Consider the following 13,823-nt stretch of genomic DNA (forward strand, 5'->3'; position numbering starts at 1 on the left):
ATTTGCAGGGTTCATTAAACTAACCAAGACCAGGCCCTGAGGTCAGGCCTAGACTGGGCCCAGTTGCTCCTAGTACAGACCCCCACCATGCCTGTCACTTCAACACCAAGTTGGAACAGGAGGAGTGTGTAGGGAGGGGCCTGGATGCCTGGTTCCCATCTGCAGCAGTGGGTGGGGTGGGTAGTGGCTCCTAGATGCCTGGGTTCCCCACCCCCACATCAGCTGTCCAAAGTCCAGGTGCCTGCCCCTGAGTCATGGGGGGGGGGTAGTGTGCAGCAGGCCCCAGATGCCTGGGTTCACACCTGGCCCAGAAAGACATACAGCACATGGGGAGAGGAGGTGGGAACTGTTTATTTGGGGGGGGGGGGGGAGTGTCAGCTGGCCCCTCCGATAAGCAGGACCAGGCTCCCACCCCATTACCTTCTGATGATGGGGGGGAGGGGGGGGGAGGAGGAGAGACACCTCTCCCACACCCCCAGGCTGGGAGCTTTAAAACCTGGCAACATAAAAAAATTTGGAGGGAGGGGTGTGCTTTGCAAGTAGGGATCCAGGTGTGAGAACCCCCCACTCAGTAGCCCACAAACCTGGGGGGGGTGTCAGTTATCATGGGAGACACATGTGGGCCTGTGGGGGGGTGGCAGGGTAATTGGATTAAGGAGGGGGTGGTAACTGGGACCAGTATAGCCCAGCACCTGAGCCTAGTTTGGTGGGGGGAGGGAGGGGTGGCACTCCCTGGAACCCATATGATGGGGCAACTGGGTCCAGTAATTGAGGGAAGAGCATAACTGGAACCAGTATGGTGGGTGAGGGAGGTTGGTAACTGGGCAACATGGAACTCAGCAAGGGGGGGGAGGCGGCATGGGCCAGTGGCACTAGTATAACCAGGCACCTGGGACCGACCAGTTGATAGGGCTGTGGGGGGTGTTTACTAGGACCAGTAGAGGTTAATAAATGGGACCAGTATGAGTGGGCAATTGGAACCCATATCAAGGGGGTGTTTATAGAGTTGATAGTTGTCTGCCCTGTACCTGCCCCTGGGGGACTCCATGTGACCCCTCCCCAGACCTGGGGAAGGCACTATGTTACAGCCTTGGGGGTGGGAGAAGGGGGCAGCACTGCCCCCCCCATCTCTATATTCATATGGGGGGGGCGCATAGCCCCCCAAGCACCTGCTGGGGGGGCTGCCTGGAGAATCCATGTGTTTGCGGGTGGGGGGCTCAGGCACACACAGCCCTGCCCACCCAGGATTCTCAGGGGAATGGGGAACCTAGGAGTGCTCCCCCCAGCAAGGGGGGGTTAAAAGCCCCCTCCCTTGTGTAAGTAGGTTTAAAAGCCCCCCCAGCTGGATATGGGGGGTAAAAGCCCCCCATTGTAGGGGGGTCAAACCAGGACAGGGCCAGGGGGCACAGGGTCCAGGCTGCCGAAGGAGGGGGCAGCAGGGGCAGGGGACAACAGGGGGGTGGTCTCAGAGGGGGGGTCGCCATCACCAGGTGGGGGGTCCGGCCCCCCGTGCTCCTCGCTCTCAGAGTCTGAGTCATCAGGGCTGTGCAGTGCCCGCTGCTTGCACACAGGGCAGGTCTTCCGTGTCCGTGTCAGCCACGGGTCCACGCACCGGCTGTGGTAGGCTGCAGAGAGAGGGAACCAGGGGGGTTAGGGTCGTGGGTCCCAGCTCCCCCACCCCAGCTAGGAGCAAACCTATCATCTTGGTGTTGTGCCCCCCCTCCCCCCCCCCACACACAACCTGGAGGGAAGAGGGGAGAGAACCTAGGTGTCCAGGCTCCTAGCCCTGTCAGGATGTCTCCACTCAGGCCAGAGCCCCCCCAGCCCAGAGTCTGGGGGGGCAGGGGAGGAGAAATCAGTAGTGCCCAGGGGGGCACAGAAAATAGCCAATTAGCATCTAGGCCTCATTATGGCAGGAAACCTGCAAGGGATAGGGTAGATGGATGCCTGGGGCTGCGGGCAGGGAGAAGCCGGGCCCCCTGCATGCAAAGCCTTTGCATGTGTTCAAAGGACATCTGCGCACGCGGCAGAGCAGCAGCAGGAACAGTTAAGTGCCCAGAGGAAGGTTGGACATGGGCTCCCACGCGCTCAGAATGTCTAAAATCAGCTCGAGACCGAGAACAGGGAAGACCAGACAAGAACATAATCAGACCTGCTTCTCTGTACCCAGAGCGTCAGTGGACATGGAAGAACATTTAAGGACACTTTAAAAGCTTTTCCATGTCCTACCATGTTCTTCCATGTCCTTAGACATGCTAAGAACATCCAAGAACATGCAAGAAGGTTTGATACATTCTCCCGTGTCCTCGACTGGCCCGGGCACTTGCAGAGCACAGAAGAACATAGACAGATGTCTCCCAAGCTCCTGCACGTCCTCCCGTGTCCTCAGACGTCCTCCCCAGGTCTAGAGAAGCGGGGGTGGAAGGGACCCATGGAGGTCACAGTCACAGGCATTGAGAGATGGGGCTGGAAGGAACCTCCTAGAGGTCATAGAGTCAGAGGGCACAGGGAAATTGAGCTAGAAGGGACCTGTGGTGGTCATAGAGTCAGGTCAGAGCTGCAGGGCTAGAAGGGACCTCCTAGAGATCATAGAGACGTGGGGCTGGAAGGGATATTCTAGATGTCACAGAGTTAGTCACAGAGCCATGGGGTGGATGGGACCCCTCGCAAAGCCCCACCCCGCTGCAGGCCCTGTCCAGCCCCCGGGGGGGGGGGGGGGCCTGGGCGGGAGCCAATCAGTACATGCCAACGCTGGTGCATCTTCGCAGTGCTCCTGCTGCAGCTCCATGGCTGGATGCCACCTGATTGGCTCCCCCCCAACCAGAGCCAGATGCATCGGAGATCCTGTTATACCCAGCCCTGTCACCCACCCAGAACCACCCACATCTCAGCATCAGACAGATGGTCGCCGTTATACTCAGCTGCCCAGAGCGTGGTCACCATGCACCCTTTCCTTATAGCTACCGTATCTACCCAAATACAAGACAGCTTCAAATCCAAGATGCCCCAAGATTAGTCTCAAATGTGGAAAATACATTAATTTGTTAGCCCTTTTTCCATACAAGGACTCTAATTGCTGGAGGATTGCCTAAAATAAGTCAACCCCCCACTGCAAGGGGAAGTAGCGGGGTTGGGGGGAGGGGAACAGGAAACCTGACCTACCTTTATACATGAATCCAAGACAATCCCCTCTTGAATTGCAAGGAGGGGGGGAACCCTGATCTTCTACCCCAGGAAATACAATATTTCTGGGAGAACCAGCAGCCTGGAGGACATAGAGTGAGTCCTCCAGGGCACACAGAGCGGCTAGGAAGCATGGTACCCCCAGGAGACCATCTGGGTGAAGCAGCAGGAAGTCTCTGGCACCACACTTCCTGGCCCCTCTGTGACCCTAGGAGGACTGACTCTATGTCCAATTTTCTCCCCCTCCCCTTGTTCTGCCTTTGAAGGAGGCAGCGGGGTTTTATTCAGGGTGGGGGGCATGTTGTAGGCCGGAAAATACAGTACCAGGCAGCTCCCCCCCTCCCCCCTCAGTGGAAAACCCAGGCATCCAGGTTCCCCAGCCCCAGCAAGACAGTGAGGTCAGGGGTCACTCACCGTGGGCGCAGGGCAGGATGCGGAGCCTGTCACCCTCCTCATACTCGTCCAGGCAGATGGCGCAGACATCATATTCATCCCCTGCAGGGAGACACGGGTCAGCCCGGCTGAGGAAACTGAGGCACAGACTGGGGGGTGGAGAATGGCGCAGCCTGGAGAAGCTGTCTGACCGGGGAAACTGAGGTGCAATGTTGGTGGGAGGAAACTGGGGCACAGGCTGACATCTCTGTTGTGCCGGGGGGCCTGTATAAGCAGCCTCTCCTTACAAGCCCCTACCCAGGACCAGCCACGTTTCAGCACCAGGTGGAGGGGTCCCTGTTATACCCAGCCCATGAGGCCCACCCTAGAGCCAGCCGCATCGGTGACCCTTGTTACACTCAGCTGCCCCCACACTCACCCCAGAGCCAGCCACATTTTAGTGCTGGGCAGGGAGGAGGTCCCTGTTACACCCAGCTCCCAGTGCCAACCCCAGAGCCAGCCACATAGGGACCCCTATCATACTCAGCTGCCCCCAGTGCCCAACCCAGAGCTAGCCACATTGCAACACTGGGCGGGGAGAGTCCCTGTTATATCCAGCTCATGGTGCCCGCCCCAGAGCCAGCTGCATTGGAGACCCCTGTTATACTCAGCCACCCCCATGCCCACCCAGGAGCAAGCCGCATCTCAACACTAGGTGGAAGGGGGGGGGGGGGGGGGAGTCTCGTTTACACCCAGCCCCTGCTGCAGCTGACTCTAGGGTGGGCATCAAAGAGCCCTGTTACACCCACCCCAGAGCCAGATGCATCTCAGGAGCCTGTTACATTCAGCCACCCCCCACCCCAGAGCCAGTTGCCTCGAGGTGCTGGTGGGGGCAGGGGCCAGCAGCTGGGAGGGAAAAACAGGAAGCGGAGGCCCCTCCGCCGCCGCCACGCGGCCTTATAAGGTAAAAGACGCTAGGGCCTGGCTTCCTCCTGACTCAACCCGAGACACGGCCGTGGGAGGGAGGGGCCAGGACGCCTGGGTTCCCTCCCTGCCCCCGGCGATGGGAACAGAGAGTAGGGCAGAGCCCAGGCATCTGGGCTCCCCACCCAGGGCAGAGCCCAGGCATCTGGGCTCCCCACCCCCACTACTCGCACCCCCCAGCCCCCTCCCCCAGAGACAGCCCAGGCGTCTGAGGCCCCAGGCCTAACTCAGGCTAAGAAAGGAGGCAGCTGGGAGCCTGTTGGGGGAGGCCCCACAAGACAGCCTGGCATGCTCTGCTCCCAGCCCCCCTGGGTGGGGTCTGGCTGTGACAAGCTGAGGAGAGAACCCAGGCGTCCAGCCCCCACCCTCAACCCTACACGCCTCCCTGAGCACAGACGAGACCCAGGCGACCAGCCCCTCCTGCAACAAAAGAACCCAGGCGTCCAGGGGGCCCAGCCCCCGCCCACCCCACTGTGGTCCCTGAGCGAGGACAGAACCCAGGTGACCAAGGCCAGCGGCTCCGCTTGTCACCCACTAGAAACAGAGCCCAGGCGTCCGCCCCCCACCCCCAAAAACCACAGCCCCAGATGCCTCCAAGCCAAGAAAGAACCCAGCCCAGCGGTCCGGGAACCCCCCCACCATGTGCTGGTAAAGGAACCCAGAGGCCCAGTCCATCCCCTGAGGCAGCTCCCAGGGTCAGGGGTGCCCTCTGCTGGCCACAGGAGCTACTCCTCTGCAAAGGAGGGGGAGCCGCAGAGGGTATTTCCACCCCCCGCCATAGCTTGGTGCCCCCCACTAGACCACCCCCGTCACAGCCCAGCATCCCGTTGCATGCCTCCCCCACAGCCCAGAGCCCCCTGCTGGATCACCGTCCAATCACAGCACCCCCTGCTGGACCTCAACAGCATGGTGCTGCCTGCTGGACCCCCACATCCCAGCGCCCCTGTTGGCCCAGCTCCACACTGGGGGCCTTAGGGGCCCTGACCTTTCTTGTACTTGTGTACCGGGATCTTCTTGAGCTGCTCCTTTGAGAGCCGGTTCCTGCGGAGGCGCTTCCGGTGCTGGACGCAGCGCACAATCTGGGGGAGGAATAGGGGGTCACTGGGGACCCAAGCGTCCAGGCTCCCCTGCCACGCTGACTCTGACCTGCCAGGTCCTGGATCCCCTAGGCAGCCAGGAGAGAACTTAGGGGTCTGGGCCAACCCTCACCCCAGCTAGGACACAATCCAGGGCTCTGGGTAGCTCACCAGGATGGTGCACATGACGGCGATGATGACACCCACAACGCCAGTGAAGGGGACAAGGTAGTAGCCCAGCGGGAAGATGGACTCGGGAATCAGGACCACATGAGCACTGGGAGCAGGGGGCACAGGATCAGGCTGGGTCTTGCAGCCCCCCCTCCACAGAGAACCCAGGTGTCCAGGCCCCCAGCCCCCCACTCTCACCCCCCAGATACAGAGAGAACCCAGGCATCTGGGCCCCCAGCCCCCCGCTCTCAACCCCCAACGCAGACAGGACCCAGGCATCCAGGCACTCACCCCTTGTCATAGGTGAAGGCGGCGCGCAGGTACTCAGCCGTTGTCTCGCCCACAAACACAGCCGGGATTGAGACCTGCTCCCTCACGCGCTCTGGGGACAGCAGGGGATCAGGGGGGGGCATGGTCTCCACTCCCCCCCAGGGATTGAACCCAGGTGTCCGGGGCGGCCCCGACCCCCACTCACCGTCGTTCCAGACCATGTTGAGCAGGTTGTCGGAGCCGACGTTGTGCACCACAGCTGCGCCAAAGCCAGCCTGCTGTGCGTGCAGCACCTGGGGGGCACAGGAGGGTCATGAGGGACCCAACGGTCCAGGTGCCCAGCCCCCCACCCCTGGAGGACCCAAGCTTCCGGGCGCACCTTGAGGTCGAAGTCGCAGTCGTAGCGGCGCACAAGGGCCACAAAGACGCTGGCATTGGGGCCCGGTGGCGGCTCCAGGGTTTGGCACGCATTGCTGGGCCGCGCCTCCACCAGGAAGCCCTGGTTGGGGAGGGCCACACTGGGACCCAGGCATCCAGGCCCCGCAACCCAAAACCAGAGAGTACCCAGGCATCTGGGCCCCTGACCCCCACTGCCCCTCCCCAGCCCAGACAGGACCCAGGCATCCAGGTCCCCGACTCCCATTATCCCCACTAGGCATCCAGGACCCCTCTGCCCCGCCAGCACAGGCAGAACCCAGGCTTCCAGCCCCCCGCCCGAGAACCCAGGCCCAGCCCCCTACCCCCACCCCCAGGAGGAAACCCAGGCATCTGGGCACGCACCAGGAGGCCAAGGCGGGGCAGTGGCGCCCCAAAGATTGCGGGCAGGTCCGAGAAGTCCATGCTGGAGTTGTGCTCTGACACCTGCAAAGGGTTGTGTGATGGTGGGGGGCACTGCAAAGGGTCCTGGGGTGAAGCTACAAAGGACTGTGGGTAGTTTGGGGACAGAGGGGGGGCATAATCAGGCTGCAAAGGAGCCTGGGATATTGGGAAGGTGTGGGGCAGCTGCAAGGAATTGTGGGATACTGGGGGGGTGCAGCTGCAAAGCAGGGTGGGACACTGGGAGGTTGCTATACAGTTGCAAAGTATCATGGGGCAGTAGGATACTACTATACAGCTGCAAAGAAGCATGGGGGGACTGGGGTGCAGCTGCAATGGACTGTGGGATATTGTAAAGGATCATGGGATACTGAGAGGCCAGCGTGAAGCTGCAAAGCATTATGGGATACTGAGAGGCTACTGCACAGCTGCAAAGTACTGTGGGATGCAGGGAGGCCACGGAGCAGCTGGAAAGCATCATGGAAAGTCAGGAGACTGGGGCCCAGTTCCAAAGGACTGTGAGATATCAGGAGATCGGGGGCCCAGCTGCAAAGCATTGTGGGACATCAGGAGGCCAAGATGCAGCAGCTGCAAAGGATGCTGGGACATCGGCAGGGCCAGGACACAGCTGCAAAGGACACTGGGGTGTCAGGGGAACAACGTGCAGCTCCAAAGGACTGCGGGACATTGGGAGATTGGGGCACAGCTGCAAAGCATCATGGGCCAGCAGGAGGCCAGGGCATGGCTGCAAAGGCCTGTGGGATACTGGGGGTCCCCCCACCCCCATCCCACTCACGGCATGGATGTAGGCAGTGGCAGGAGGCAGCAGCAGGACGAGGGGCACCAGCAGGGCAGCGATGACCAGGGGCCACGATGACCTGAGGGCAGGAGCATACCAGAGTCAGGGGGCAGGGCCAATCCTGGACACCTGGGTCCCGTGCTCCCAGCCCCACGCCCTGCACGTAGCCGGGGCAGTCGCATGCCCTGGGCTGGGAGCCCAGACACCTGGGTTCTCTCCAGGTGGTGGTGGTGGGGGCAACACCCTGCCCCTTCCAGCCCCCTGCCCCCCACAAGTCTGGCAAAGACCCCAGGCGTCCAGGCTCTAATCCCCTAGAACCACTGAGAGCCCAGGAAAGAGCCCGGGGTCCGGGGCCCCACCCCCACTTCCAACCATTACACACACAGAGCAGGGGCCTCAAGCGTGGCCAGAGGGAGTGGGGGCTGGGCAGTGCCTGGGAGGGGCCCGATCCTGGCTTGGAAGGAGCCAGCTACACCCAGAGGACCCTGATCCCAACCTAGGGGGCCCAATCCTGACCAGAGGGGCTAGGCAGTGCCTGGTGGCCCCAAAAAGCCCCTGGGAGGTCCCAATCACAGCTCGAGGGGCCCAATCCTGCCCCAGGGGCTGGGAGGGGGCGAGGTCCTGGCAAGCCGGGGCAGGCTGAGGGCGTGGGGGATGAGGCCCAGCCGGTGCAGTAACAAGCCCAAGCAGTACCTCGTGGGTGTCATGGGAATGGCAGGGGTGAGGCAGGCGGCACCCCACATCCAACCCCCCACGCAGAGCCAGGATGGGGCCCCAGGCATCCAGGCCCTTCCAGGACCACCCCGAGGCCTATGCCCGCAGTCCAGCAGCCCCCCAGGCTCAAACTGAGCCCCTGGATGCCCCCATTACCACCCCCCAGTTGCCCCCCCCAGCTATTCCCTGACCCCCCAGCAGTCCCCAGATGCCCCCCTCTCCCCCCAACTACCTGCCCTACCCCTCACCTGCTCATGATGGGGCCGGGGGGGGGGGGTCCCCTCACTCAGGCCTGGCTCACGGGAGTCCCCCCCCCAGCAGGCAGCAGAGGGCTCCCTCCGTCAGTGACGTCAGCGGGGTTCCCTGGGCGCAGCAGCAGGGGGCTTCCCCGGCCGCAGCAGGGGGCGCCCTCTGGGTAGGGGGAGGGGGTTCGGCTCCCTGCCTGTGTTTACCAGGCCGGCGCGCGGATCTCGCGAGAGCAGGTGGGAGCCACGCCCCCTCCTGGAATGTGCCCCGCCCCCAGGAATGCGGGCGGGGTGAGCGGACGTCCGGATTCCTCCTCCGGGGTTCAGTGGGGCGGGAGAGCCGGGGGGGGATCCCTGCCCCAGCCGGTACTCCCGGGGATTATTGCTGGAGGGAAGAGTGGGGCAGGACCTCTCCCCAGGGTGATGCGGGACCCTGCGTGGACAGCATTAATCCCCGGGGATTAGGTCCAGACGAGGCCTAAAACTTGATCCCAAACGAGTATTAGCGGGAGCGCGTGGCTAGTGGTCTGGCCTTTGATTCCTAGAGCCATATGGAGCATTGACCCCTAGGAGTATTATGGAGTATCAACCCCCTGGGGCGTTATGAAGTATTGATCCCTTGGAGTATTGATCTCCTGGGGCACTGTGGGGTATTAGTTCCTGAAATCAATCGCTTGGAGTAGTATGGAGCATCAAACCCCTGGAATATTATGGACTATTGATTGCCAGGAGGGTTACAGAGCATTGACCCCCCCCAGGAGCACCATGGAGTATTGATCTGCTGGCATAACATGGAGCATGGCTCGCCAGAGGGATTGCGGAGTATCCATGCCCTGGAGTATTATGGAGTATTGGTCCTTGACCCGTAATAGTATTTCTGGAGCCCTGTAGCAAACAGACCCAGCAGGGGCTGAAGTGTGAGTGTTGGGGGGCTGTGGTCTGACGTATCAATCCATGGGGAGTATTATGGAGTATCAACCCCTGGAGCATTATTTCTGTTGGGGGAGTGTAGCATTCAACCCCCCCACCAGCACCTTTATTCTGTATCCCTGGGGTATTATGGAGTATCATTGCTACCAGATGCCGGTCCTATTTATGTCTCCCCCTGGAGGGTATTATCTTTATGCTCCTGGTTACTCCCCACTCTGGAATGGGCTTCCAAGAGAGGTGGTGCTGTCACCTAGCTTGGAGGTCTTCAAGAGGAGGCAGGGGGTCGGACACGATGTATTGTGGTACCTTCTGACTACAATCTATGAATAGAGATGCACCCCCCCAGTTCTCCAAGATGAGGGGGCTTCCCTCCTCTTGAATGGAGGTGGGGAATAAACCTCCTGTGATACTCGAGAGAGTACGGTAATGGGGAGTATTGGAGCCCTAACCATTAGCCCTCCCTCCCCCCAGACCCAGTGGCCCCGCCAACCTCTTCCCGCCAAAACGGGGGTCGAGGGCGGGGATCTGCGCGCGCAACTCTCTCCTCCACCTTCCCTGAATTCTTTAGTCCCCCGCCCTCCTGGATTCTTAGCTGCGCGCGCAGCCACCCTACCTCCGGAAGTCCTTCTGCCCCACTTCCGGGCCGTGAGCACCGCCTTTCCCGGGATTACCGGCCGCACTTCCGGACTGCGCGCGCAGCCCCCCCCCTCCCCCCCCCGGCGTGACCTTGGCCCGGGCCGCAGCGCGGGGCCGGCGATGGCGGTGGCGGCGGGGACGGGGGGGCCCGAGCGGGCGCGGACCTCGCCCCAGGCCGTCAAGTTCCTGTTCGGCGGCCTGGCCGGGTGAGAGCCGCCCCGCCCCATGGAGCCCCCAAAACTGAATTGGCCCCCCTAGGAGACCCCACAAACCTCCTTCTACCTTCCTGACCCCCCCCAACCCCCACAGGGATCTCTGAGGCTAGCTGATGCACCCCCTTCCATGGTCCCCCCCCAGCCCCCCTCCAAAGACACCTGCACCCCCATTCCCACCAATAAACCCCAGACACCCCCAAGGCAAGAAATGGGTGTCCCCCCTCACAATACAACCTCCACCCAGGGCAGAAATCTGCCCTGCCCCAGAATAACCTCCCACAAACCCCTGCTGAGGGGGGGGGGAGCTGTGGGGGGGGGGGACAGGGGAACCCAGCTTCCTCCAGGGTCACAAGCACCTGCCTCAGCTGGACCTTGACCCCAGGGGTTGATGTCCCCCTCGTTAATGGTTACAGGCTGGTGAGGGAGGGTCCCCAGTAGTGCCTGCCAAGCGTGACAGGGACCCAGGCCTCCGGACAGGGGGAGGAGATTTCAGGGTTGGGGTTGGAAGGAGATAGAGGGTCCCGCCCAGGCCTCCAGGGCATGGGGGTGGGACAGGGAATCCAGGCATCTGGGTCTGACCACCCTCCACCCTCTCCCCCACCAGGATGGGCGCTACAGTGTTTGTGCAGCCACTGGACCTGGTGAAGAACCGCATGCAGCTGAGCGGGGAGGGCGCCAAGACCCGCGAGTACCGCACCAGCTTCCACGCCGTGGGCAGCATCCTGCGCCACGAGGGCATTCGCGGCATCTACACCGGGTATGGGCACAGGGGAACCTATGTGCCTGGGGACCCTGCCTTGGGTATGGCCAGGACCCAGATGTCTGGAGCACCTACACTGGCTACAGCTAGGACCCAGGTGTCCAGGGCACCTAGGCTGGGTATGGGCAGGTGTCCAGGGGACCCAGGCATGTGGGGAGGAACCCACGTGTCTGGGGCATCTAATGCTAAGTACAGCCAGGGAACCCAGCTATCCAGCACCTAGAGTGGGTACAGGCAGCCATGCGGGGAACCCAGACATCTGGGGTACCTACCCCAGGTACAGCCAGGACCCAGGGGCCTGGGTTATCTCCACCTGACACAGGGCAGGGACCCAGGCATCCAAGGCCTCTCCATGGGGTGCTGGAGAAGGACCCAGACACCCAGGGCATGGACATGGGGCACTAGGGAGGGGACCCAGGCATCCGGGCCAGGTCTGACCCCCCTCCAAATGGCAGGCTGTCAGCGGGGCTGCTGCGCCAGGCCACCTACACGACGACACGGTTGGGCATCTACACCGTGCTGCTGGAGCGGCTGACGCGGGACGATGGTACACCGCCCCCCTTCCTGCTCAAGGCTGCACTGGGGATGGTGGCTGGTGCTGCCGGCGCTTTCGTGGGCACCCCTGCTGAGGTGGCACTTATCCGCATGACAGCAGACGGGCGGTGAGTGCCTTCCAACCTCTGACCTGGCACCCCCTGGCTTCTGGCTCTGAGCCCTCTCTGTGCCCTGACAGCCCCTGACTTCTGCCGCTCACCCCTCTCTGTGACCCCTGACCCCGCCCTCATCTTTGCTTGGTTTCCACTCCAGTGCCCCCTGACCCTTGTCATGGCACCTGCCCCTGACCCCTCTCTGTACCTTGGTGACTCTTGCCCTAGGTCCCTGCCTTCTATCTGCTCAGTCTTCACCCCAGTGCCCCCTGACCCTGCCTCTCTACTCCCTGGACCTGCCCTGGTGACCCCTGACTCCTGCCAACTCTCAGTGTCCCCTGACCTCTTATTTCTGCCTTCTCTCCACCCCCATGACCCCTGACCTCTCTTTGTGACACTTGACCCCCAGGACTCCCTCTCCCATTGCCCTGTGTCCTGAAGCTGCCCTGCCCCCTGTCTCTGGTCCCCAATGCCCCCTGACCCCTGCCCTCTGCCTCCCAGGCTGCCCCCTGACCAGAGGAGAGGCTACACCAATGTCTTCAATGCCCTGGTGCGGATCACCCGGGAGGAAGGCGTCTTCACACTCTGGAGGGTATGGCCAGGTCAGGGGTCAGGGGTCACAGGGACCCCCCCAACCCCTTCCTCATTCCCCACTTCCCCTACAGGGTTGTGTCCCTACCATGGCCCGGGCAGTGGTGGTGAACGCGGCACAGCTGGCCTCCTACTCCCAGTCCAAGCAGTTCCTGCTGGACTCCGGTAAGTTCCCCCTCCCCTCCTGGCCCCCCCCTTAACAAAGCCAGGAGTTGTTAGCAGCGCCCCCCTCCCCCAACTCCCTTCCTTTGTGTGCAGGGGGGTCTCACCCACCCCCTCCCTGCCAGGTTACTTCCGGGACGACATCCTTTGCCACTTCTGCGCCAGCATGATCAGTGGGCTGGTCACCACGGCTGCATCTATGCCCGTTGACATTGCCAAGACCCGGTGAGTCCTTGAGGAGGGGATGTTGGGGTGGGGGGCCCCAGCCTAGCCTGATTATGCCCCTCATGACCCTTGCCTTCCACCCCCCGGTCTCCTACCAGGATCCAGAACATGAGGATGATTGACGGCAAACCTGAGTATCGCAATGGACTGGTGAGTGGCTGGTGGGGAGGAGCCCTTGCCCCCCAGCAGGATCCTTGGGCAGCTACCCAGGGAGGGGTTTTAGATTTAGCCAGGGGGAAGAGGGACTACAGGTAGCTGGAGGAAAGATATATAGGTAGCCAAGGGGGTGCTCTGTTGATAGCCAGAGGGAAGGGGTGGAGTATATAGGTAGCCAGAGAGAAAGGGGGGCTGCTATAGGTAGCTGCAGGGTGGTCTGCTTCTGGCTGGAATAGCCTGGGCCAGTAGGGAACCCAAGCCATCTGGAGGTGACCCCGGTTGCTGGTGAGGGAGGGGTGGGTATCTGGGTCCCCCCTGACCTTCCCCCACCTCCTGTCCCCACTGCAGGATGTGCTGGCCAAGGTGGTGCGCTATGAGGGCTTCTTCAGCCTATGGAAGGGCTTCACACCATACTATGCCCGCCTGGGCCCCCACACCGTGCTCACCTTCATCTTCCTTGAGCAGATGAACAAGTTCTACCACCGGCTCTTCCTCAGCCCCTGACCCCTCCCCCCTCCCCCCCGGCTTATTTATTGCGGGGGGCAACCTTGTCCCTCTGTGTCTGACCTCAGTAAAGTACCAACTGCGGCCAAGCCTCTGTCCTGGCGCCGATATCCTGGGGGGTTTGTGGGGGGATGTAACCTCCACCCCAGAGGTGGGCACAGTGGAGACCCCCTGGTATCCCCACCCAGAGCCAGCTGCATCTCAACCACAGGTGTTACACTACAGAGAGGGTCACATCCCAGACCTCACTATTATATGCATCCAGACTACCCATTATACCCCCCTTCTGCTGCCCCACCTCAGAGCCAGCCACATCTCAGCCCCCCTCCGCTATTGCATCCCAGACCCTCAGTTATACTCCGCCCCT

The 13,823-nt window shown here is 61.9% G+C and overlaps 2 protein-coding genes across 2 annotated transcripts; one reads left to right on the forward strand and one right to left on the reverse strand.

Moving 5' to 3' along the window:
• Positions 1 to 333: 333 nt before the first annotated feature.
• On the reverse strand, positions 334 to 8,857 carry RNF167 (ring finger protein 167). The gene is made up of 10 exons (XM_059717889.1): positions 8,634 to 8,857; positions 7,669 to 7,750; positions 6,837 to 6,917; positions 6,436 to 6,555; positions 6,262 to 6,349; positions 6,078 to 6,168; positions 5,787 to 5,892; positions 5,525 to 5,618; positions 3,598 to 3,678; positions 334 to 1,625 (listed from the first exon to the last, which is right to left on the reverse strand). The coding sequence occupies exons 1-10, from the start codon at positions 8,639 to 8,641 to the stop codon at positions 1,381 to 1,383; spliced, it is 996 nt and encodes a 331-aa protein (XP_059573872.1). The 5' UTR covers positions 8,642 to 8,857; the 3' UTR covers positions 334 to 1,380.
• A 1,413-nt stretch (positions 8,858 to 10,270) lies between these two features.
• SLC25A11 (solute carrier family 25 member 11) lies at positions 10,271 to 13,540 on the forward strand. Its single transcript, XM_006262898.4, has 8 exons — positions 10,271 to 10,402; positions 11,016 to 11,168; positions 11,627 to 11,833; positions 12,320 to 12,410; positions 12,484 to 12,574; positions 12,697 to 12,796; positions 12,895 to 12,946; positions 13,301 to 13,540. The coding sequence occupies exons 1-8, from the start codon at positions 10,317 to 10,319 to the stop codon at positions 13,454 to 13,456; spliced, it is 936 nt and encodes a 311-aa protein (XP_006262960.2). The 5' UTR covers positions 10,271 to 10,316; the 3' UTR covers positions 13,457 to 13,540.
• Positions 13,541 to 13,823: the final 283 nt, after the last annotated feature.

Source organism: Alligator mississippiensis, chromosome 15 (genome assembly GCF_030867095.1).
Source record: "Alligator mississippiensis isolate rAllMis1 chromosome 15, rAllMis1, whole genome shotgun sequence".
In the NCBI taxonomy this organism is placed as follows: domain Eukaryota; kingdom Metazoa; phylum Chordata; order Crocodylia; family Alligatoridae; genus Alligator; species Alligator mississippiensis.

What these genes read in the sequence shown, in the direction of transcription:
- SLC25A11 (XM_006262898.4), top strand. Translation starts at nt 10,317, where the DNA reads ATGGCGGTGGCGGCGGGGACGGGGGGGCCCGAGCGGGCGCGGACCTCG. An exon ending in GCGTCTTCACACTCTGGAGG is followed by an intron (nt 12,411 to 12,483) that starts GTATGGCCAGGT and finishes CTTCCCCTACAG; the next exon opens with GGTTGTGTCCCTACCATGGC. An exon ending in CTGAGTATCGCAATGGACTG is followed by an intron (nt 12,947 to 13,300) that starts GTGAGTGGCTGG and finishes TCCCCACTGCAG; the next exon opens with GATGTGCTGGCCAAGGTGGT.
- RNF167 (XM_059717889.1), bottom strand. An exon ending in ACTGCGACTTCGACCTCAAG is followed by an intron (nt 6,350 to 6,435) that starts GTGCGCCCGGAA and finishes TGTGCCCCCCAG; the next exon opens with GTGCTGCACGCACAGCAGGC. An exon ending in CAACATGGTCTGGAACGACG is followed by an intron (nt 6,169 to 6,261) that starts GTGAGTGGGGGT and finishes TGCTGTCCCCAG; the next exon opens with AGCGCGTGAGGGAGCAGGTC.